At 38.7% G+C, this 26588-nt stretch overlaps 1 protein-coding gene across 1 annotated transcript in view; it reads right to left on the bottom strand.

Annotated features, from left to right (window-relative positions):
• The window catches only part of LRP1B (LDL receptor related protein 1B), a 2108848-nt gene that overhangs the window by 317475 nt on the left and 1764785 nt on the right, over nt 1-26588 (bottom strand). The window contains exons 44-45 of the mRNA XM_066345498.1: nt 1620-1812; nt 427-552 (exon numbers count right to left, since the gene is read on the bottom strand). Of these exons, the coding sequence (XP_066201595.1) occupies nt 427-552; nt 1620-1812 (319 nt within the window). The remainder of the gene's footprint in view (nt 1-426; nt 553-1619; nt 1813-26588) is intronic.

A 26588-nucleotide genomic window follows, 5' to 3' on the forward strand; every position in this document is an offset into this window, starting at 1 on the left:
CACCAGCCCTTCTCTCATTTTTATATACTGTGACAGACTGTGAGTGGTTTTACTACAAGGCTATGATACCAGCCTGTATACTTGTTTATTTCAGCTTTAACTAAGGTTGCTATTGACTAAATTTTCAAAGTCATAATAAGTTATCAGATGGACATTGTGTATAGGTATTTTGCTAACTAGCCCAATATCTTCTAGTCCACAAACAATTATACAATTTATCATTGTTTTGGATAACATTATCTATCACATGTTGCTATAACAAAGAAAAATGGTGAATTCAGTTTTTTCTAGAATAGAGAAATAAGGCAACTGGGTCTTTAATATTGAAGGACAGTAAAATTTCATGAATCTAGTAAAACAATGTCAATGTCTATGTGTGCTATTTTGAGCAGTATGTCATGTCACATTTGGACTCTCTTTACTTACTCACACATCTGTTGTCATCTAGCAATATCCGATCTCCTCTGCAGGAACAATTCACTCTCCCATGAGGAGTTAAAAGGCATAGATCATGGCAACCTCCGTTCAATAAAGCACATGGAGAAAGTTCACCTGCAATGCGGAAGCTTTATTGGTAACATGTGATATTGAATTCTTATTCCTTGTTAGACTTAGATTACCATAGTTCCCCATGTATAAGACGCACTTTTTTCAAAAAATTTGGCGTCTACAAACCGGGTGCGTCTTATACAGTGGTTGAAGTTTTTTTACTTGCATTTCCTGCTTTTCTGTGCTTGTTTTTGTGCTCATTGTGGAAAACAGTGATTCGTCATCAGACACAGATGAGGACAAGCTAATGGGAGTTTTGACAGTGATGAGGAGTTGTATGAATTTTATGATAAATAAAACTTGAGTTCAATATATTTATGTAATACATATTTTTTCAAATTTCAGACTCCAAAATTAACATGCATCTTATACATGGGAGCGTCTTACACATGAGGAAATACAGGTAACAGTTTAACTGTTAGACTGCTGCAATCTCTAAAAAAAATCTCACAAACAGAATGATTTAGGACTTTTGAAAATTTAAACATCTCAAATATAAGAGCACACAATCTACACATTTATCAAGGATGCTGTAGCATGAAATACACTAATGTCAATAGAAACTACACCGCTACTACAAAAAGCAAATTTGTGGGTATTTCAGTGACTTAAAAAGACTGCTTATCACAAGGTATTATTTTCAGAGAAGCAAGTTAGTTTGAATGTTCAAAGATATGAAGAATGAGTGAATGGAATAGAATTCCAGAAACAAATAATTGAAACTGAATTGTTCCTTTGTTGGAAAATTAAGAACCACAGAAGTTTTACCTTAAATATTTTAGGTAATTTCAATATACTGAAATGTCAAATCTTGAACAATACCCCAGAAACTTTAATAAAACAAAATCAAACTAAGTATTACTACAATGCATAGAGACAAACTGGTAGACATTTCTGTTGGACAGAAGCTAGAAGGCAGGAATCTTGTGCGATGTAACCATGAGCACCTCTAGCTTTATTAGTGCCAGTGGAATAATAACTGTGATATGGTGGTGAGAAAAGCAACATATAGAGGAATTTATAAGAGATTATGAAATTAAGAAATAAATGTGGTTTCTATTATGACTTACAGCTATTGGTGTCATTGGCAACAGCAATGATTCCCATAGGTTGATGTGGAATATCAGAACGAAGAATTTTTGTATCTCCTCCTGTGTACTTATTGGAACGCAGGATAGCTTTTCTTCCCCAGTCTGACCAGAAGATATAATTGTCATAAACGGCCAAACTGAGAAAAGTCCCTGGCCCCGATTTGACAATCACCTGAAATAAATTTTAAAAAATACATTTTAAGATTACAATAAAGGTATTTCTAAATCCACATCTATTTTAGCTACAAGAAATAAAGGATTAAAATTAGTTTGATTTAATTAGTTGAAGTCATCAGACAAAAATGCATTTTTCTAAATGTACTGTCATAATATTCTTTATATTTGATTTAAAATGTATTAATAACCCTCATCTTTTCCAATGTGCTTACATAATATTTTTACTATATTTTATGCAAGAAGAGATGAACAAAGAATCTCAATTCAATGATCTCAGTTTTCACTTTAAGAAACTAAAAAATATATATATTAAACTGAAAATAAAGAAGAAGAGAAAAATATTGATTAGAAGAGAAATCAAGAAAATAAAAACAAAAAAATTTAAGGAAGTCAGTAAAACTTAAAAAGTGGTTATTTGTGAATAATACAGTTGGTAACACTTAATGATGGCATAAGATTTATTCCAGGAAATACAGATTTATTTAGCATTTTAAAAGTCTACCAATTCAATTTACCATTTTTAAATAGGCAAGAAAGAAAACAAAATTTATAAGATTTCAATGAATACAGATAAATTTTTGATAATATGTAATATCCATTCCTAGTAAAAACTCAGAATAGAAATAAAACTAGAAACAAGAGAGAAATAATCATTCTTCCTACTTTTCTGAACATTGTCTCAGAGTTTCAAGCCAGTATAATAAGAAAACAAAAATAAATGCATCTAGGTTGGGGAAAATGTCAAATTATGTTTATTCGCAGGTGATACATCCTCTGCATAAAAAATCTAATGAAATCTTCCCCCAAAAGCTACTTGAACTAATAAATTTAGTAAGGTTTCAGGACACAAAGATCACTACAAGAATTCTTATAGAGTAGTAATAAATAATTGAATATTAAAAAGTTGTACAAAAACATCAACAAACATGAAATACCCAATAATACATATGAAGAATTATTTATAAGAATCTGAAAATTATAAAATATTGTTAAGAAATATTAAGAAAAACAAATAGAGTTATTTTCATTTATTGTTTGGAATATTCAATATTGTTAAGATATTATCTCTCTGCAAATTGATAAATTATATCTAATTTGATTAAAATTTCTGCAGATATTTTTCTAGAAATTGACAAGCTTAAACCAAATTTATGTGGGAATACAAAATGCCTAGAATAACAAAAACAATGATACAAAAAAAAGAAGTTGTAAGACCTACTCTACCTTATTTCAAGACATTATGGATTTTTAACTATTAAGATAGTATGGTTTGGGAAAATAATAGAAAAAGGCATCAGTAATACAGAAAAGAGAGTTTACAAACAGGCCCAAATGAATATAGATAACTATTTTTTTTACAGAAGTGAATAGACTATTCAAACAATTGGGGTAATTTTTTCAACAAATAGTATTTCAACACCTGAATATACATATGCAAAAAGAACTGCCATCCATATATAAAAGGAACTAAAAATTGATTATATTTCTAAATATAAAACCTAAAACTATAAAACTTCTAAATAAAAACATGGGATAAAATCTTTACAATCTTAGGTCAGAAAGATCCCTTAGCATAATAACTCCTAAAGCATGATCCATTAAAAAGAGTGATAAATGGAGTATAAGCAATATATAAAACTTACTTTTAAAATGCACTGGTAAGACAATAAAAAGATAAGCTGCAAACTGTGGGAAAAAATCTGCCATACCTTTTTGATTACTATAACTTTGCAGTATATTTTTTATATCATAGATGAATCTAGAGGGTATTATGATAAGTGAAATAAGTCAGAAATGGCAAATATCATATGATCTCATTTATTTGTAGAACTTAAAAAATAAAATAAATGAACAAACAAGACAGAAACAAACTCATACATACAAAGAATAATGTGATAGTTGGCTGATGCAAGGGTGCTTGTGGGATGTGTAAAATGGTAAAAGAGATTAAGAAGTACAAATTGCCAATTATAAATATAGGCCCAAGGATATAACCTATAGAATAGGGAATATAATCAATAATATTATAATTACTATATGGTATAGATGTGTACTAAACTTTTTAGGGTGATCATTTTGTAAGGTATATATGTCCAATCACTATGTTGTGCACCTGAAACTACTATAATACTGTATATCAATTTTAATTCATAAATAATTTAAATAAATAAATACATTTTAATGTAAAATTTCAATAATTTAATTAAATTCTGTTACTAAAAAGAAAAAAATAGAACTGCCATAAGATTCAGCAATTATATGTCTGGAAATATATCCAAAGAAAATGAAAACACTCAAAAAAAACTCTGCACACCCACATTCCTAGGCAGTATATATTCTAGCCATTATATGATAATATATAATACATATAAATATTGTTCAGCCAGAAAAAAATGACATGCTACCATTGTGACAACATAAATGAAGCTTGAAGGCATTATGATAAGTGAGATTAGACACAAAAAGACAAGTATTATATAATCCCTTTTACATGTGGAATTTAAAACAAACAAACCAACAAAACAAACAAATAAACTAAATAGAAAAAGAGATCAGAATCAGTTATCAGAGACAGGGTGTGTGGGAAGGAGGGACTGTACAGTGAGTGATCAAAGATACAAAATTCTAGAGGGGGTTTTGGGATGGTGACAGAGGAGGCAAACTGTAATGGTGGTGGCCAAGGTCAGGCAGGTCCACATTGGATTCAGGCAGACAACTGAGAAACTGCAGAGCCAAAAAAGCATTAGGGCCATCCCGTTCAATGAAGTCTCACAATAGTGGACAAGCACACAGGCAGGGGAAACCGCCTCCAAGGCACACAGATAGCAAGAATGCCCCGCACAGTGGCGGGCAGGCAATCCTCCATCCACAATCCCCCATCTCTCTCGAGGGCAAGCACTCACAGCCTTATATAGGTCATACACACGTGGTGCTGCCACACACTCAGGTACCAATCAGACAAAGTGCTTGCAGCCAGTTACCCTGTGAGCAAGCCTAACACAGCTGCCCCACATTCCACCCCTTTAGGGTTGCTTGCTTCACAATCTACGTGACATCAGAGACTACAGCAACAGCAGAAGGTACACAATATTTACAAAGGTGTCCTTCACAATGTCTCCCTGAGCACTTTGCCCAAGGTGCAATTTTGAGGCCCTTCTATAGCCACCTACTCTATGGTATGTGGGAGGGCTTGTATATTCCAGGGCTGTGTCCATGAAAACCATAAAGTGTCCCTAGTGCACCTCTGCAACTGGATGAGAACCAGTGCAGGAGGGCCTCCACTGGTGCCCCAGGCCCCCTCCCATCTGGGTCTCTCATAGTACTGTCCATGAGCGATGTGTCCATCCATTAAGGGGGCTGATGTCCCCCTCTGGTTGCAGTCCATGTTAGACAGCCTAGCTGTCTATGCTAATCACCAAGGTAAAGGTCCATTGCAGGCAACTAGCCACACAGCTCTTTATTAACGGACCTCAGCATCTTTCCATAGTGTGCTGTCCATTGCCACAAGCCCCATCCAACCCCTCAGGAAACTCACAGGGCCTGGAGGGTTCAAGCACATTCAAGGCCTGTGTCATCCTAACAGTTCTCTTAGCTGCTGCTGAAAAAAAAAAATCCCCTATTACCTTCTAATGCCAACACTTGCTGCACATTAGAAGGGGACCGATAGATTGCCAATTTCACATGGGGCCTCTGACCTTCACCCATCTCTGTTGGATGGGTCCCTCGCCCTTCCCCCTGTTCAAACTGGGACAACGGGCCTTGGTGATCCAGTAACCCGAATGACATCCATTTTCCTAGCAGATGACAGGGCCACCCGCTTCCCCCACTTTTTCAGCGGCTAGAACCTCTGTTCTGATTCAGGCTGTCACCAAAGCTCCAACAAGACTTTAAAAGGCTTGCCATCTAATTTCTCTCTATCTGCCCTGGCCACAATAAAATCTACCCATGTCTGTGTTCATGTAACTTTCACAGGTCCGTTTCTCCTATTAGTCAGGGTGGGCAGCACGGGCAGCAGCCCTCACGGCCTTACAGTCCATCTCTGTTTCAGACAGCATGATGCCATCCACCCTTATGCCCAAAACCTTCGTAACCAGGCTGCCAGCATCTCCGAGGGTTTCTGCCTAAGTTATGCCTCCAACTCCATTAGCTCTGCCTGGGGATAGGGCCAGACCACAGAGTGCTCTGCTCTCTGGGGAGGAGGCTGTGGTTGCCCCTGAGGGACTCTTTGCTGCTGGGATTTTACCTTCTTGGTGACCACTGGCAGGGCTCTGAGTATGTGGACAGCAGTTGCAGCCTAAGTGTCCCCCTCAGGAGAGAAGGAGTTGGAAATGCTTGCTCCCATCAACTCAGAGCCACTCTGTTGGCAGGAATGTAGGTCCGTCTTCTACGCCTGCTTCAGCTCCTGTGGCTGCCAGCTCTTGGCCTGAAGCTGATTCTTGAGCTTCTGAACCTGCAGCTATTTTTTCAATAGCTGTTGCTGCCAACGTTCAGCTTCTAAGGCAAACTGCAACTTGCGAACCTGCAATTCCTTCTCCACAGACTGCTCCAGTTCCAGGTGCCATTGGGACTCAGCCTGTACCTCACACTGCAACTCTCAAACCCAGTCGGCCTCCCTCTCCAGTGCTGGCTCCAGTTCACACTGTCATTGGTGTTCAGTATGCAGCTCACCCTGGAGCTTTCCACCTCGCTCTGCTTCTTGTACAGAGCTCTTGCAGGATTGTAAAAAAACACCCTGCCCATGTTCCCTACCAGGAGAGCCACTGGGAATAGCCACTCCTCTATCCCACCCCTCAAGGATGTTGGTGGCTCCATACCAATCTGCTCAAACCCTGCCCACTACATCAGTGGCCAAGGCCACATTAGATTTGGGCAGACCATAGAGAAACTGCAGAGCTGAAAAGCACTGGGCCATAAGTCTCACAATGGTGGACAAGCACACAGGCAAGGAGAAACCTCTTCTCTGGCACACAAACAGCAAGAATGGCTCCCCACAGTGGCGGGCAGGCAATCTGTTGTCCACAATCCCCCATCTCTCTTGAGTGCAACCACACATAGCCTTATGTAGGCCATACACACATGGTGCTGTCACACACTCATGTACCTACCAGGCAACGGGCTTGTAGGTGGTAACCCCCTGAGCAAGCCTAACACAGACAGCTGCCCCACACAGACATTCTGGTTACCACCTCCAGGGACCAAATGAGTTGTGGCTAAATTTGAGAACGGTCATCTTTGGGAACCAACTTGGAGCTGAAAGGGGAGGAGTCTGTGGCTGGGGAGTCACAGGGAAAGCTGCAACAGACTGTTTGGAGGGGCCCTAGGCCAGGAACGCCAGCTTGAAGCACTGGAGACTAGAAGAGGTACCCACAAAATTTGGTGGTGAAAAGAGGTGAGGTTTCTGTCTCCAAGAGGGGGGCTAGGTATCTCAGAGGTACAGACCCCCTCTTGAGGGGCCAACATGAAGGATCTCATTCACAGCCACTTGCCCTGGGCTCTGGAATAGGGAAGGGTGGGAGGACTGAAGTTATGTGGGAGAATGTGAGGTTGGTGGCCTTGTGGGTATTGTGGGGAGAACGGCTGCCTGGGCCCCTGTGCTGAGTCCGTCTTCAGTACAGCAGTAGCCATCTCTCTTGGGTGGAGCAGTCCCCTCTGTGTGGCAGCAGCCTCAGGGAAAGCAACTGCCCCAATCTCAGGAATCTCTCTTGCCCCAATTTATGGAGACTGGGCCCTGCTGAGAAGTAAGCAGCCGTTGCCAGAAAGCAGTGGGCAGGACAGTGACTCTATTGTCTGGCTTTGAGGCCAGAGCTTTACTCCACACTTTCCTGAGAATATGACTGGTGCTTCCACATCATGGGAGATTCAATAGACACTGTCTGCACTGAGGGCAGGCAAATATCTGGGTTTTAGAGGCCACACCCAGTGAACTCTTGGTGGCCACAACCTACTCAAGTCCATGAAAAAACTTGGGATGAAATAACATCTGGGGTGCTGGGGTGAAAGCCACACCCTTCATCCTTCTTAATCCCTGAATTACCTAACCCTCAAGATTTTACCAGTGATATTCTCAGGGTCCGAGCCCAACAAGCAACCAGCAGACAGAGGCAGCAGGAGGCAGTCCTAAGGAACCATAGATATTTAGCTGAATTGTCCCCAGACTCAGTGCAGGTAAAAGCCAGCCTAGATGTACAGCTTGATCCTTCTGTAGTAGGCAGTTAGACAGGTGAGAAGGGCAAGGACTAGAGGCCAGGCTCAGAAGGGCACCAGGGCAGAAAGCCCTGACTGCCTAGAAATGGACAAAACTTGTAAAACAAGGACCTCACCCCCAGGGTGACTTTTCCTCACTTAGCTGCGCAAACAGTTTAAACACTCTGATTTCATATCATTAGTCATGGAATTCAGACCCTCTCCAACTTTGCCTCCCCAGGCATATCACAAGTCATGTGGTTTTTGACTTTTTTTTTTTTTTTTGTATTTTTCTGAAGCTGGAAACGGGGAGAGACAGTCAGACAGACTTCCGCATGCGCCCGACCGGGATCCACCCGGCACGCCCACCAGGGGCGACGCTCTGCCCCTCTGGGGCGTCGCTCTGCCGCGACCAGAGCCACTCTAGCACCTGGGGCAGAGGCCAAGAAGCCATCCCCAGCGCCCGGGCCATCTTTGCTCCAATGGAGCCTTGGCTGTGGGAGGGGAAGAGAGAGACAGAGATGAAGGAGGGGGTGGGGGTGGAGAAGAAAATGGGCACTTCCCCTATGTGCCCTGGCCAGGAATCGAACCTGGGTCCCCCGCACACCAGGCAGACGCTCTACTGCTGAACCAACCGGCCAGGGCCGTTTTTGACCTTCTTAAAGGAGTAACAAAAAAGAAAGCCAGAAAATAATGCTTAAGTATTAACTCCTAGAGATAACATCTAGACCTAAGTATTGTTTTAGCTCCAATCTCAGAACAGAAAAAGAAACTACACAGCGGACCTCAGGACCAGTTGCATTGACTAATGACCGACTGCTCGAGACAGACCAATCAGTGGAGAACATGACCCCAAAAGAACACATCTGGAAACCTAATGATTATTCTATTAAGATCCCCCACTAGGACTGCCCCTATAATCCCCACCCTTCAAATCCCTTAGGACAGAAGTCCCTTGAACTTTTCTTTCAGGTAATATGCCCATGCCTTTCCCTCTCCCCTCCTTCTTCTCCTCATCTTCCCCCCAGGTGCTGTTCCTTGACCCTCTCTCTCATCTAAGCTCTAAGGGAGCCCACAAGACTTGTAACCTGGGGAACTGTGGGCAGTGGCAGCTTGTCCCAGGCTAACTCTCTGAATCTTTCTCCAAGGTCCTTTTTCTTCTAGCTTTCTTCCTGTACACTATATAAATTCATCCTTTACTTGCTGCATTTTGTCTCTTGATTGAATTATTTCTCTCAAGAAGAAAATAATTGAAGTCTGCACTAGGCCAGCAGAGGCAGCCACATACTCTGATTTGCTGGTAGCTCCAATAAGATTGCTGAGGGTTAGTCACAGGCAGGGTTCTACACTGGTCTGCACTGGGTTCTCCCCTGCCTGGCCCAGGGCTGGCACATCTGGTGGCTGGCTGTGTAGAACATTGGAGCAGGACCCTAGTACCACTGATGACAGCATATCTGAAGAGAATGCTCTCGAACACAAAGCCTTATGAGGTGAGTTCTAATTTTTGTGGTCAATGCCTGTACAATGTGTGCATTGGATGAGGTGGAGCTTAATAGTAGGCTGGCCACAGTCCCAGATATCCTGCCTTGCTTAGATATCCCCCTTGGATGTCCACAGTGAGAAGGGAGAGAGCTTGGAGCATAGACATTCAAGATGTGGGTTCTTTGAAACATATTATTGGAACTGGTTGAGGGGCTTAGCCACCTTCTGTGGGATCACAGTCAGTCCCAGTGGAGGACTCTCTCAATCTTCCTCCCTGTGATCAGGGGCTACCCAGATGGCAGAACTTTCACAGAGGGGACTGTTGGCCCCACCCAATCTAAACCACATGACCAAGGTTGACCCTTACAGCCAGCCAGCCTGAAGGGTTAACTCCTCCCATGAAAGAGCCAACAGCATTGAAGACTCACATTCAACAGGAAGATAAATATAACACTCAAGAACATTCTTAAAGCAAGGAGCTAAAGTGGCATAGAATTTAATACCACTGAGTCCACCTTCCTCATAAAGATTCTACAACAATTTTGAAAGTCAGAGCATACTATTAATAGTTAACACAGAAACAAAATGGGCAGACAAAGAAATATGACCCAAACAAATTAACAAAAGAAATCCCCCCCAAAAAATTAAATGGAATGAAAGTAACCAAATGATTAGATGCAGAGTTTAAAATAATGGTTATTAGGATTTAAGGAGCTTAGAGTAAGAAAGGATGGTCACAATAAGAACTTAGTAAGCATTAAAAAGGATATTGAAACCATAAAAAAGAACCAGTCAGAAATGGCAAATACAATATCTGAAATGAAGACTTCACTACAAGAATCAACAGCAGCTTAGATAAGGCAGAGGATCAAATCAGCAAGTTAGAGAACAAGATAAATGTAAGCACTGAAACAGCAGCAAAAAGAAAAGAGGCTTAAAAAAGCTGAGGAAACTCTAAGTGACCTCTGTGACAATACAAAGAGAAACAACACTCACATCGTAAGGGTTCCTGAAGGAGAAGAGACCAAACAAAGGATAAGAATTTGAAGAAATCATAGCTGAAAACTTTTCTAATCTGATGAAGGAAAAAGTCACAGAAGTTCAAGAAGCACAGAAAGTCCCATTAAAGAGGAAACCAAGAAGGTCTATGCCAAGATACATCATAATTAAAATGCCAAAGTTAAGAGACAAAGAAAGAATACTAAAAGCTGCAAGAGAAAAGCTGTTAATTACCTATAAAGGAGCCCCCATAAGGATGAAATACAACTTCTCAACAGAAACACTTCACTCCAGAAGGGATTGGCAAGAAATATTCCAAATGATGCAAAACAAGAACCTACAACCAAGATTCCTCTATCTAGCACAGCTATCGTTTAAAAGTGAATGAAAAATAATGAGCTTCCTAGACAAAAAAAAAAAAAAAAAAAAAAAAAAACCTCAAGGAGTTTATTAGCATCAAACCAGTCCTGCTAGAAATGTTAAAGAGCCTGCTATAAGAAGAGAAAGAAAGAATAAAAAAGAATTATTAGTTTCAAGAATAAAATGGTAATAAATCAGTTTATACGAATAATAACTTTAACTGTAAATGGATTAAATTCTCCAATGAAGAGACAAAGGTTAGTTGTGTGGACAAGAAAACATGACCAACATATATGCTGACTACAAAAAATTATGTGGAACCAAAAAATAACCCAAACAGCCTCAGCAATATCAACAATATTGAAAAAAAAAATAAGAACAATGTGGGAGATAGCACATTTCCTGACATTAAACTATATACTACAAAGCCTTTGTACTCAAAACAGCCTGGTACTGGCATAATAACAGGTATACAGATAAATAGAACAGAACAGAGAACCCAGAAATAAACCCACAGCTCTATGGACAACTGATATTTGACAAAGGAGATAAGAGCATACAGTGAAGTAAAGACAATCTCTTTGATAAATAGTTTTAGGAAAACACACATGCACACAAAAATAAAACTAGACCACCAACTTACACCATTCACAAAAATAAACTCAGAATTATATAATGTAAGGTGCAAAATCATAAAAACCCTAAAAGACAACATTGACAGTAGATTCTCCAATATCTCTTGAAGAAATATTTTGCTGATATATCTCCTCAGGCAAGTGAAATAAAGGAAAAAGTAAACAAACTATATTGAACTATAGTAGACTATATCGAACTAAAAAGTTTTGCATAGCAAAAGACACCATTAACAAAATAAAAAGACAACCCAGTCAATGGGAGAACATATTTGCCAATATGTCTAGTAAGGGGTTAATAACCTAACTTTATAAATGTAAGGTCAGTGGATAATGGGGGATGGTCACACGGGGAACCCAGACCTGGGAATTTTGGCTAGGACTGCCCACAACCAAGTGCACCAAAAGAAACTTCCCAGGAACCCTTTGGAAAAAAGCGACCATCTGCCAGCCAGTGAGATTTCACCACATCATATTAGCTCGACCACCCTAGAGACCCTTTAAATATCCCTCATGTGGTTTAATCCTTGTGAATTGCCTAGCCTCTGTCCCATGGCTAGGGAATCTTGTCAGGCGAGAAGCACTCTGTACTCAATAAAGCCTTTTATTATTCCATACTTTGTAGCTCCGGCCCCTTCCTTCTTTCTCAGAGGGGAAAAATACCTTAAAATAAAGAACTTCTAAAACTCAACACCAGGAAGGTAAACAATCCAATTAAAATATGGGCAAAGGACCAGAATAGACACTTCTCCAAACAAGACAAACAGATGTCTAATAGCATATGAAAGAGTGCTCTACATCACTAATCATTAGAGAAATGGGAATTAAAAACCAAATGAGAGATCACCTCACACCTGCTAGAATGGCTTTCATTAATAAATGAACACACAAGTGCTGGCAAGGGTATGGAGAAAAGGGAACCCTCCTGCACTGCTGGTGGGAATGCAGACTGGTGCAGCCACTGTGGATAACAGTATGGCACTTCCTCAAAAAATTAAAAATGGAATTGCCTTATGACCCAGCTATCCCACATCTAGGAATATATACTATGAATTCCAGAAACTAATTCAAAAGAAAATATACACCCCTATATTCATTGCAGCATTGTTTACAAAAGCCAAGATCTGAAAACAGCCCAAGTGTCCATCTCTGGACAAGTAGATAAAGAAACTGTGGTGCATTTACATAGTTAAATACTAAGCAGCCATAAAAAAGGAGGAAATGTTACCTTTTTTGACAGCATGGATAGACCTGGAGATTATTATGCTAAGTCAAATAAACCAGGCAGATAAAGACAAACACTATATGATCGCACTTATTTGTGAAATCTAATGAACACAATACACTGAGGAACAAACTAGAAACAGAGGCAAGGTCACAGGGAACAACTATCAAAGGAAAGAAGGATGAAGGGATGGGATAAAAGAAGATAAAAGAATTAGGCAAATTATATATACATAACACATATATACAGACAATAGGTAGCAATTCCCAGAGGGAAAGGGGGGTATGGAGGTAAGGGGAGGGGACAAAAGGGGTGAAATAGGGGTGGAAAATGACTTGCATGGGGTGTGGGGGTCACAATGCAGTGTGTAGAGAGTGTTTTATTGAGTGGGACACTTGAAACCATGTCAAACAACAAATTAAAAAAAAAATTTTTTTAAGTCACAAAATTCCAGTTACAAGGTAAATAAATCAGTACTAGTACAAGTAAAATGAATTAGTACTAATGTACTAGAACATGAGTAGAGCTAACCCTGCTATATGATATATAGAAAAGTTGTTAAGAGAGTTAATTCTTAGAGTTAATACAAAGAAACATTTTTCCTTCCTTTTATTTTATTTTATGTTATTTTTTTACTGTGTCTGTATGACAAAATAGAAGTTATGTGAACCTATTGTGATAATCATTTTGGAATATGTATGTAAATCAAACCATCATGCTTTAAAATTATAGAGTGATATGTTATTTTATTACTCAACAAAACTCAAAGGAAATACAAAAACAAAACAAAATAAATAATTACTTCATTTTTATTTAGTATATAAGTAATTTTTGCTCTATAGAGCAGTATTTCTCGAACTCTAATATGCATGTAACTTACTCTGAAATTTTGTGAAAATGAAGAGTCTGATTCACTAAGTCAGAAGTAGAACCTGAGATTTTCTTTCTTTCTTTCTTTCTCTTTCTTTCTTTCTTTCTTTCTTTCTTTCTTTCTTTCTTTCTTTCTTTCTTTCTTTCTTTCCTCTTTCTTTCTTTCTTTCTCTCTCTCTCTCTCTCTCTCTCTTTCTTTCTTTTTATTATTTATTTATGTATTTATTTATTTATTTTTTTAAGTGAAGGAGGGGAGATAGTGAAACAGACTCCCATATGCACTCTGACCAGGATCTACCTGGTAACTCCCATCTGGGGCTAATGCTCTAATCAATCAAGCTATCCTCAGTGTCTGAGACTGATGCTCGGACCAGTAGAGCCACTGGCTATGTGAAGAAAGAGAGAGAGAAGGGGCAGAGGGACAGGAAAAGAAGCAGATAGTCATTTTTTATGTGTGTTTTGACCAGGAATTGATCCAGGGACATCCACCAACACTCTATCTACTGAGTGAACATGCCATGGTTGAAATTTTTTCATTTCTAATAAACTTCCAGGTCTTGCCAATATTGTTCATTTGAAAATTTGACTTTGAAGAGCAAGAATTATGACATATTAAAGAGCATAGAAAAAAAATCTTATCACACAAATACAAATACTCATCATTTTAGATTAAGAATATGCATTTTGTTTTTTTTTTTAATTGAAATCATAGTATATATTTTGTATTCACTTAAAGTAAGATGATGGGACTTTTGGTGCCAGCCAAAATGGGATTAAACTCACTACAAACTATCTCTCCTACTAATTACTACTCCTGATTATAATGCTGTTGGAACAAGAGGAGAAAAATAGTAAAAAGAAGTTGAGTAGCAGCAAGTATAAGAGTAGATGGGACAAAATAAGTATTATTTTTACTGTCACTGATTTATTTTCCCACTACATTGCACTTGGTCCCACCTGATAATTGAATAGGTTACAGTGAGTGTGCACTTGGCTGCATACTCTCAAAAAATGAAGTTTCAATGCCCTTTATACTCTCTATTAATTTTTTGAATTTATATAGATTATGGAGAGCTGGTGGCTGTCCTGAACTAGCTCTCCAAACCAAGACTACGGAGTTGCAAAACATCACCCATAGTTTCAGTATGCTTCTGAGCTGTGCAGATTTTGTAGTCCAGCCATTGACTTCCCTACTGCTAACACAGATATGGGGGTAAAACAACATTAAACTCAGACTGCCATTATGCATTAGACTTTCATAGGATATAATAGGTTCAATTATCATTTGAACTTACCCCCAAGACATCTCATTTCGCTGCTTAAAGTTTCACATAAAATAGAAAAGTGAGATCCACTAAATTACACTTTCTCATCTTTATGTTAAAATATTGTTTATCATAAGTTTAAAAATACTGCACCTTGAAAGCCTAATCAACATCTTTATTCACAGTGCAGAAAGCTCTGTCACCATAAATTACACTCTATTGAATTATATGGTAATGCACCATTATGGCATAATTTTGAGGTAATTTTACCTTGAACCTATAAATACTTTCCTGTGTCAAAATAGTAATTTAAATTTATTTAGAAAATTCATTTCTTGACACAGTCACTTAATCTCATATGTGTCTTCATAGACAATTAAATTCGTGATTCCACTGAGACTTGAAATTATGTGTTGAGAAGTCACTAATCATATGCCTTTTCCATCTTGGAATTTCACAGATGGCTTATTGGTGGAAGTGCTGGAACTCATCAAGGACCACAAAAATATTTAGTTTTATAAGCCAAACAATGTATTTCCAACACCCACATGTTAAATGTAAAACCAAACAATTTAAAAGTCAAGCTAACAAGAGGCTTCTCAAACACCCCAGTTATTTGCCTTACTGAAGAGATTGTAAATGATCATTATGAAAAATGACAACTTGGCCCCTGCCATTACTAGGTATGACAAAATGTTACAGATTGCAAAGACATGACTGCAGTTGCTCTAGCCTTGGAGAAAATGGTTATATGGTATATAACTTAAAACTGAGAAATATTTAAGAATAGAAAGCTGTCTTTAACTTGCATGAGTTTGTAGATCAAATATAAAATGTCTCAATGTCGTTTGTATCCAGAATAATTTGCCTAATGTGTGAGATGAGTCGACAGCCTTTTTTAGAAAGGCAACCCCTTCAGAGAGGAAGAAAATAATTACTTTGATTTTACACTCTATCTTTCTGATCTCTCAACTGATGAACCTTAACCAAGAGTCAGAGGACAAAAGAGTCAGTTGAGCCCACAAGTAAGCCTCCTATCACCCGCAGCACTAGAACAGCAGCTGATCGATTTATATTGTCTATGGCTATTCCACCCAAAACCTGCCCACTCTCATCTGATCTTGGAAGCTAAGCAGGGCTGGGCCTGGTTACTACTTGGAAGGGAGGTTTTACATTGAGCAGTTGTAAGAGTTAATCTGGAAATCAAAGCTTTTGCTTGTTGTATAGTTGAGGAAAGGGGTGTTTATTTTGTTCTGAATGTTCTCATGATTGATAGCTAAAACACACACACACACACACACACACACACACACACACACAAACTCAAACCTTATTTGATTTCCTAAATATCACTTTAAGGAAATGACAAAATCTTTATTACTGAAAGTAACAACCAAAATATTCATTTAATCATTTTTATTTATTTATATTATTATGTAATATATAAAATATAATATATAATTTATAATATTATATTATAGCTATATTATGCCTATTAAATTTCATATACACGGCCATAGGTTATTTAAAGTCACTTTAATAAATATAGAAATAGCTATAAAATGGAGATTTAATGGTCGCAAGGTGAGTTATTAAAAGTATTTTAATATTTATCAATATATGGTAATGTATTCCTAAAACTCTTCTTTTTTAACCAAATTAAATAACATAAATCTAAGAAAATAAAAACAGTAAAAACTACTATAGGATCTGGCTGTATGATTATATATAATACTTCTACATACACATTTGTTGTACTATTCATACAGTTATCTTTTCAATCAAGTTCTCTATAGTATAATTTACATTCAAAGTGAGTTCAACCTATTTCTCAACCATCACAATAATTATGGACACCCTCCTCTCCACCTCCAATTCCCAACCTCACATCCTTTTCCTTAGAAAACACTGTCATCAGTCTCTTGAATAAAAAAACATTTTTAAAAATGCTGTTTATTTTTAGAATTGAAAAATGCCTTGTACAGTCATCTGATTGCATCTAATCTTTAAAATTTAGAAACCTGCTTTAGAAATGTGTCCCAATTTAAAATGCATTTTAGTCAATAAAGGTTATTAGATGGAGTAGAAATTCAAAACACATATTCAACAGTAATAGAAAATAAACACAGAGTTAAAATAACATTATTCTTACATCCAGATGTGAATGTGTCTGTACATCTAATCTTCATCAAAATTCTTCCATATGCTTGAAAAGGTCTATAGTGCCCTATGTGACCTGGTTCCTGTTTACTGCTGGAATTGCCACCTACTATTCTCCTTGTTCACTTGTTCTGTTCTGGCCACCACTGATCCTGATTGTATTTCAAATATACCAAACACACACATATAGTCTTCACACATGCTGTTCTTTATGCCCAAGAGGATCTTCCCCATAGCCAACAAGCTCACCCACACAAGAGTTAGCTAAAATACCACTTTTTCAATGAGTTTTCTCTTGAGTTTCCTACTATAACCTGCCTTCTTCTACTCTGCCACACTCAATTCCTGTATGCTACTCTACTTGGTACTTATAGGTTTACTGTTAATTTCTGTCTTCCCTTGCTACAACATAAGTTCTTTTTTATTTTTTATTATAAAATTAAATTTAATGAGATGACATTGATCTATGAGTACAAAGGTTTCAGGTGAACAACTCTATAGCATTTGAACTGTGGTGTTGTGTGCCCATCACCCAAAGTCAAATCATTTTCTGTCACGGTATATTTGTCCCTCTTTACTCCCCTTCCCCCACCCTCATTCCCCACCCCCAAACATAAGCTTTTTGAGAGTAGGGATCTTTATCTGTTTTGTTCCCTGACGAAAGCTAAGCACAGCAGAGCATCTGGCATATATTAGAGACTTAATATTTGTAGAATGAAAGAATGAAGTAGTCATCAGTAAAATGCAGATCAGAACCAGAATAAAACATTATTTCATACATATTCAAATAACAATAAAGGGGAACAAGTGTTGTCAAGGATGTTGAGCAACAGAACCATGATGAAGAGTGGTGAGAATGTGAAATAGTGCGGCCACTTTGGAAAGCAGTCTAATAGTTTCTCAAATGGTTAAATACAGTTTCTATATAATTCATCAAGTCCATTCTTTGGTATAGAGAAATAAAAATATATGTCTATACTAAAATTTGTACTTGAATGTTCATTGTAGCACTATTCTTAAAGCCAAAAAATAGAAACAGCCCAAATATCCATCAACCAATGATTGGTCAGTGTATAAATAAAATATGATATGTCTATACAATGGAATATTCTCTGAAAATAAAAAGAAATACTGATACATGGTATAACATTAATGAACTCTGAAAAATTATGCAAATGAAAGAAGCTAATCACAAAAGACCATATATTGTATGAGTCTTTTGATAGGAAATATCCAGAACAGAAAAATCTATAGAGACAGCAAGTATATTCATGTTTGCTTAGGAATGAAACTAAAGATTGATGACAAAAGGGTTCAAGGTTTCCTTTCAGTGTAATGAAACATTCTAAAATTGATTGTGATGCCTGACTTGTGGTGGTGCAGGGGATAAAGCGTTGACCTGGAATGCTGAGGTTGCCAATTCAAAACCCTGGGCTTGCATGATCAAGGCACATGTGGGAGTTGATGCTTCCTGCTCCTCCTCCCACTCTTCTCTCCCCAACCCAGTCTCTCTAAAATAAATAATTAAAATTTTAAAAAAAATTAAAATTCATTGTGATGATGGTTTCACAACAAGCCATTTTATTGTACATTTTAAGTGGGTGAATTGCATGGTATACAAACTAAATTTTAATAAATATGTTAACAAAAAAAGAGAGAGGAAAAAGAGTGGTGAAGACATGAATTGACTGGAGTTCTAAAATCAATACTCATGACCACTTACACCATGCTATTGCCATAAGAAACATGAATAAATATTTAAGGAAAATATTCTTGAGTCAGATTTGTTTAAATATTTAAATAAAAACTATAAAATCTACTGAGTTCTCGTTCTGTTACAATCAGATATTTTCAGACTTGATGAAGATCAATCTGCTGAAGAAGGGTGAAGAATGAGAGGCAGATCTCTCAATCATAGCAAAATTGTCTTTATGAAATAAAAAACAACAGAATCTTCATGAAACCACTAAATGAACTACTTCCAAGTCAGTTGTTAGGAAGCCATCTTATTAACCAACTTCTATTAAAATAATTCAATTGACAAGTTCTTTCTCCTGTGATTTTAAGCAGGCATTTTAACTCGAGGCTATTGGTCTTACAAATTCTCACTCTTGAAAGTATAAGGTCTACCGGAAAGTTCTGTCCGTTTTAGGAATAAAACAAAATACAAATTTTTCTTACTGTCAATAAACTTTATTAAATAATATAATTGCCATTATTATTAATAACTTCTTGCCAGTGTGAGGGCAATTTGTATATTCCATTTTTGAAAAATGTTTTATCTTTTGATGTGAAAAATAGAACCAGTTCTTGTTTGATATCGTCTTCATTTTTGAATTTTTTGCCCTTCAAAAAATTTTGTAAGGACAAAAACAAGTGATAGTCGGAGGGTGCTAAGTCCGGGGAATATGGTGAATGTGACAGACATGCTTCTGTAGCATTTCTTCCTTGTTGAAATTCGTAAAAACTACAGTGGCATAAATGAACTTTATCAGTAGCCATGGCTACACTATGGCTTCACACATAGGACTAACGTGAATCAACTTTGTTTTAGTTAATTTGCTACGTCAGTATGTATACATTAAGTGATAAAAATAGAAAGGCACACGTGCTCCAAATAAACATGTGCTTACGTGTCAAAACTTGTGATAGAAACGGACAGAACTTTCCGGTAGACCATATATTTAGCCCAAGGGCAGATCAGAGTAAAAATAATTAAGTTGCACACTTTAAATAGCTTTACTACTAATGCCTTTTATGGACTATAAATGAGAACTTTTATAATAGAAAAGAAGAAAAATGTGGTGATGAAGGGAATGATTATCATTTCTGTAGTTATCTTAAAATTCAATGCTTTACTTTCTCTACATATTAATATACACATATCCACATTTCAAATTCTCACACTTTTAATCTCCAGTTCTGAAATTGATTTAATTAAGAATTTTAAAAGTATATATATTAGTTCCTTTTTATCTGCAGGCAGATAGGTTCCAAGACCCTCACTGGATGCCGGAAACTGCGGATAGTACTGAACACTATATAGTCTATGTATTTTTCTATACATAATTATGTATTATAAAGTTTAATTTATATAATAGGCACAGTAAGATATTAACAATAACTAATAATAAAAATGTAAATTACAACTATAAAATAAGTGTTACTTGAACACAAACATTGTGATTCTGTAACAGTCAACCTGATCACCCAGAATGTAAAGTGACTAATAGGGAGTTTACATAGAGTGAATAGTCTGGGCAACGGGATGATTCACATTCAGGGATAAATCAAGACGGCATGAAATTTAATCACACTACTCATACTGGCATGCAATTTAAAACAAATGAATTGTTTACTGAATTATTTCTGGAATTCTCCATTTAATATTTTCAGGTTGAGTTGACTGTGGGTAACGGAAACCACAAACAGTGATGCCACAGATAAGGGAGGGCTAGCGTCAAGTTCAAAGAACTATAAACTGCCATGTTCTACTCTGATTCACATTTGCCAGAAGTCATTATTTCTTTTTGTTAGTGTCATCTTCCCTGAATATTAAGCTATTTAGTAACATTTATATTAAAGATAAACATTTGGAGACACACTGAAGTAACACTATTCTATATTCTCAAAGTACTCTTACACTTTGGTTAATTGTTTCAGACTAATTTGGCTATATCCATGTACTAACAGCAGCATTTTTGACCACTCTACTCACTATGGCATAAATGGCATGACACCAGCACAAAGTTATATTGTTTTCCATTTCCATAGAAAAAAAAGCAACATAACTTAGTAATGAGAGGGTGTCAATGAATTATAAAAAACTGTTATATAAATGACAGCAATATAAACAGCTCCTTTTGTACCAGGCAGGTATTATGTTTTAACACAAAGATTAATTTTAGTGAATTTAAGTTGACTCTTAAGTATTACAATTTGAAAGCTGTCAGAAAGCTTACATAAAAAGAAAAAGTAAATAAACAGTTATAATTGTTCAAGGACATACTCTGAACTATTCTATACATAAATCATCTTCTGGCATTCATGTTAGACAATAGAACCTTCTTCCTTTAACTCAGTTTGTACAGCTAACTGGTGGTTATAACATTACCCGGATATTAACACCAATTTTAAGTTGGAAAAAAATTCATTAAATTAGCAATATTTCCATGAATACATTTTGAAGCATTAGACATATAATAAGAAAAAATTCAACTTTCATAGATGATTAGGAAATAGCATGTACAAAAATAAAACTTTCTCTACATAACTCTAGCAAATTATCATAGTGTTATACTTTGTATTTTAACCTTCAGCTTTTTACCTAAGTGTTGGGCAGATAAAATATATTATGCTCACTTTGTTAAAGATGGCACTGCCCACATGGAAGCCCATCGCTCAGGTGATGGTATTGGTTGCCCTTCTTGCTTGGGATGGACGTGATTATATTAATGTGTGTCGGGGGTGGGTTGTGGGCAGGCAGGATCCTTGTAGCCTAGAGCTTGGTTTTGAGACTAAGCCTTTCCCAACCTTTTTGATGTAGGATGGTGCACTCTCATGAGGAATCCCATTATGACTCAGATAAGAGACTTTGTATCAGAGACTTCCTTGTTTGTATATTGGATGAAAGGTTTGGATTTCTACACTACAAAGTGGAGCAGAGAGGGAGCTTGCTCTCTCTCAGTTCCTGAGATTAACATTAGAGAGCAGAGGAGAGAGGAGAGCAGATAAAGGTCACCAGGAGGAGAAGAGAAGCAGCCAAGACAGCAGAATGTTGAAGGAGAAGCCAGTTTGTGCAGAGAAAGGAGATGGGGAACAGAGGTTAATAAGGATAGAAAACTTTGACTCTAGGAAACTCGGATAACTCAGTAGCTTTGTGAGCACTGAATGAGTGGGTTTTGGAGCCCAGTGTGTTTTTACTTGCTCACCGGGTGCAAGCTAGGATTAAAGGTAATGGCCCACCAGTTCTTGGCTCTGTTGTTTCATTACTGTCTGTCCGAATCTAATGTGAGCCTGCATGGGCCAGGTAGCTGTGATGGTGACCATGGCTACTGGCTTTACACTAAGCCCTGATACTTAGCTATGAATGAACAAATGATATATTTAGCCCTGGGATCTTTTCATAACATAAAACATTGCTCATCCTGTCAAGAATAAAAGGCCCAAAACTAAGTATATAGATTCTGGAGACTAGTGGTCGGGACTATCACTGCAACCATAAACAAATTATGAATCTCTTAAATGAGAGAACTTGTCTGGATAATCTCTAAGAGCTCTTCTAACTCTATCAGTTGTATTACCCAGACTAAATGCTAACTCCTTATAAACTGACATAGAGCATTATAATGTCTTCCTAATCTCCCAGACATGAGTAGTCAATATAGACATAATTGATTTAAATAAATTAATGCAAGCAGGTATTGTTGCAAGGCACCAAAAAGTTGTGTAGTTAATATTGATATTCTAGGAGGAAAAGGTCAGGCTTTCCTATCTTTTCTTTGGGAAATGGAGGAAAAAGAATATAGAAGTCTCCTGACTTACATGAATGACTCTGGTCATTTGGTTTTAAGTTCTCTGAAAGGATTAAAGTTATCTGAAGAATTCCCTTTCCCTTTCAATAAGAAGCAAAATTTACATACCACCTTACACTGATTTTGGCTCTCCCTCCCTTCCTGGAATCCTGAGATTAAACACTAAAAGGTTTATGAATGTCTTTCATTGTATTACCTTGAAAGTTTTAACGTTTTTTGTAAATACCATAGACAAATGTTATAATCTTGTTAATGATTGTGTCATGCTGTCATGTCCCCCAACCTGTATGTAGTCAAAGGGTATATAACAAGTGTGAGGCAAGTATCCAGGGCCACCATCACAGCCGCCTGGCTCATGCAGGTTTACATTGGATTTGGACAGACAGTAATGAAACAACAGAGCCAAAAACTGGTGGCCCATCATCTTTAATCCTAGCTTGCACCCGGTGGGCAAGTAAAACACACACTGGGCTCCAAAACCCATTCATTCAGTGCTCACAAAGCTACTGACTTATCCGAGTTTCCTAGAATCAAAAGTTTCTAGCTCACCAGACTTTATTCACCTCTGTTCCCCATCTCCTTCCTTCTCCCTGCACAAACTCTGCACAAACTGGCCTCTCACTCAAAACTTCATCATCTTGGCTGCTTCTCCTGGCCTCCTCCATGTGGCCTGTCTCTGCTCTCCTCTCAAATGCTAATCTCAGGAACTGAGAGAAAGCAAGCTCTCCGTCTGCCCCACTTTATAGTGTAGAAATTCAAACCTTTAATCCAATATACAAAATAGGGAAGTCTCTAATACAAAGTCACATATCAGAGACATGATAGGATTGCACCATCCCACATCAAAAAGGGTGGGAAAGGCTTAGTCCTAAAACCAAGCCCCAGGCTACAAGGATCTTGCCTGCCCACAGCCCGCCCCCAACACACATTAATATCACCTGAGCGACAGGCCTCCACATGGGCAGTGCCATCTTTAACAAAGTGAGCATAATATATTTTATCTACCTAACAACCAGTCTCAGAAATATACTTGGCATGTATACCTGGGCCTGTGCCGGTCAAATAAGTTTTTAAATATGACATATATGTTTGCTCGCTTTTAGTGTAGGAGACAGGCTGTAAACAGGCAAAGTCATTATAGCCTAAGGCTTAGTTTTAACCTAAACCTTACTTTTAAGACTAAGCCTTTCTCCACACCCTTGACTGTTGCATGATAGGGGGTGGTGCACTCTTATGAGGAATCCCATTTATGCCTCAGAGAAGTGACTTTATATCAGAGACCTCCTTATTGTATATTGGATTAAAGGTTTTGATTTCTACACTATAAAATGGGGACAGACTGGGGCTCTCTCTCTCTCGGTTCCTGCTATCACCATTGCAGGGGCCTCCCTGATCCCTTGCCCTCCATGGAAAAGCAGGTTTCCTGCTTTTTCCTTGGCTTCTCTTGTGGCTTGCCTGTCTTGGTGAGACACCAATAAACAGAATGGCCCATCATCCTCTGACTCCACCATTTCTTTACCGTCTGCCCGAATCCAATGGGAACCTGCATGTCAATGGCCACGCTGGTGGCTCCTGGCCATACAACTGGCATAGTCCAATGTTTGCACTGGTAGTTGTTGGAGAAACAACTGTGAATTCAACAGCTCGAGTCTCAGCTTCTGGCCAAAAGCCAGCAGCCACAGGAGCCTAAACAGTCACCAAAAGAGCAGCAGCAGCCATGCAGGTGGATTGGCTTTGAGTCAGCAGGAGCAGGCACTTGCAACTCCTCTTCTGAGGATGAGGAGGCTCAGGCTGAAGCTGCCATACGCACACTGAGAGCCTGACCAGTGGTCGCCAAGAAGGTAAAAACTCAGCAGAGAAAAATCCCTCAGGGGCAGCCACAGCCTTCTGCCCAGGTAATGGAACCCTCTGTGGTCCAGCTCTGTATCTAGGCAGAGCTGATGTATTTGGGGGGCACAATTTAGGCAGAAATGTACTAAATCCCTGGTAGCCTGGGTACTAAAGTTATGGGACACAGAGTTGAATGGTTTCATGCTCTTCAGAACAGAGATGGAGAAATTGGCTGCCATTACCACACATTCTTCCTTGAGGCAGCGTCTTCAGAACTGCCATGGCAACCCAGGAGACCATACCCTATTAGAAGGGGTGATGGCCGTCATTCATATGGTCTGGCAGAATGCTGGAGAATTTCCAGGGGCAACGAGTCGGTGGCAGTGCTACAGTGAGTTAGTAAAGGTCCTTCGGGAACTAGGTATGAAGAATGCTGTTTTCAACCCTGGGTCCCGTGGGCCAGACGAGGAAGTGTTTACGGCAAAAATGAGGGAATTTGTCCTTGCTAGCGCCCCGTCAGCCCTTTTTGGGTCACTTGTGGCTATCTTAGGCCCCTATGTGGGGCAGCCCATCAGTGCAGTTACACAGATGGTAGCAGATTTTGGAGAGCTGGAGGCTGCTCGGGATCATAAAGCGTGAAGGCTGCTGCCTATGTTGCCCCCCCCCCCCCCCAACTAACAAGGGAAACGGGCCTGTAAAGGTTACATGAACACAGATGTGGGCAGATTTGATTATGGCTGAAGCAGATAAGGGGAAATTGGATGGCCAGTCTAATAAAGTTCTTTTGGAGCTTTGGCGGCAGCTTAAACCGGAACAGAAGTTTCAGCCACTGAGATGCAAGGCCCCAGCAGCTACCAATAAAACATTTGGTGTATGGACAGCTCAGTTACAAGATTATATGATAGAGACAGCCGAGGGAGAGGAGAACTCCCAAGACCTATTATACCAGTTTGAATAGGAAAAGGGCCGAGGGACCCATCTAATGGGGATGGGCGGGGACTGCTGGCCACAAGTGGAACTGGCTATCCACTGGTTCCCTTCCAATGTACAACGGGTGTTGGCCTTGGTGGATACAGGTGCAGAATGTTCCCTCCTCTATGGGAACCCAGAGTGGTTTGCTGGCACCCCAGTGGCCATTGACAGTTATGGGGGCCAAAGTATTCAAGTGAAGCCAATAACTATTCCATTGGGGATAGGGAGACTGCCTCCTAAGCCCTATAAGTTGTATGTATCTCCTATTACTGAATATATTTTGGGGGTAGATGTCTTGCAAGGACTGTGGTTGGAAACTTCAGCCAGGGAGTTCCAGCTGCGGATCAGGGTTGTGAAGGCAGTGTTGCAGGGCCACGCATCACATTCCCCTTTACAATTACCCATCCCTTGGTGTTTGACTAACACCAAGAAGTACCGCCTGCCAGGTGGTTATAAAGAAGTCACAGGGACAATCCTCGAACTAGAAAAGGTGGGGATCATCCAGCCAGCACACAGTCATTAGAACTCCCAGGTATGGCCTGTGTGCAAACCAGACGGAACCTGGAGAATGACAGTGGATTACAGAGACCTTAATAAAGTTGTTCACCCTTTCCACACTACTGTTCCCTCGATAGCTAACATGATGGATCGGCCATGAGTTGGGGACATACCGCTTTGTGGCAGACTTGGCCAATGCTTTCTTCTCTATTGATATAGCTGCAGAGTCAAGACCAATTTGCCTTCAACTGGGAAGGGAGACAATGGACCTTTACAGTGTTAACCCAGGGTTATTCTGATAGCCCACCTTGTGCCATGGGCTGGTGGCTGCTGGCCTGGCTAAATGGAAACAGCCAGAGGCAGTTCACATGTACCATTATATTGATGATATTATGCTAACTAGTGATTCTCTTCCAGAACTAGAGCTAACAGTCCCTACCCTGATATCCTATTTGAAAGCATGTGGCTGGATAGTCAACAAGAACAAATTACAAGGACCTGGGTTATTTGTTAAATTCTTGGGAGTTGTCTGCTCAGATAAGACAAAAGTTATCCCTGACACAGTTATAGATAAGATTCAAGCATACCCCGTGCCCACTACGGTAAAACAGTTACAGGAATTCTTAGGTTTTTCAGGGTATTGACAAGCATTTATACCTCATTTGGCTCAGTTACTACACCCCTTGTACAACCTTATTTGTTAGGGAGTTCATTGGGATTGCACTGAGCAGGCGCAAGGTTCATTTGCAGCAGCTAAGAGA

The sequence above is a fragment of the Saccopteryx leptura genome, chromosome 7, assembly GCF_036850995.1.
Source record: "Saccopteryx leptura isolate mSacLep1 chromosome 7, mSacLep1_pri_phased_curated, whole genome shotgun sequence".
In the NCBI taxonomy this organism is placed as follows: domain Eukaryota; kingdom Metazoa; phylum Chordata; class Mammalia; order Chiroptera; family Emballonuridae; genus Saccopteryx; species Saccopteryx leptura.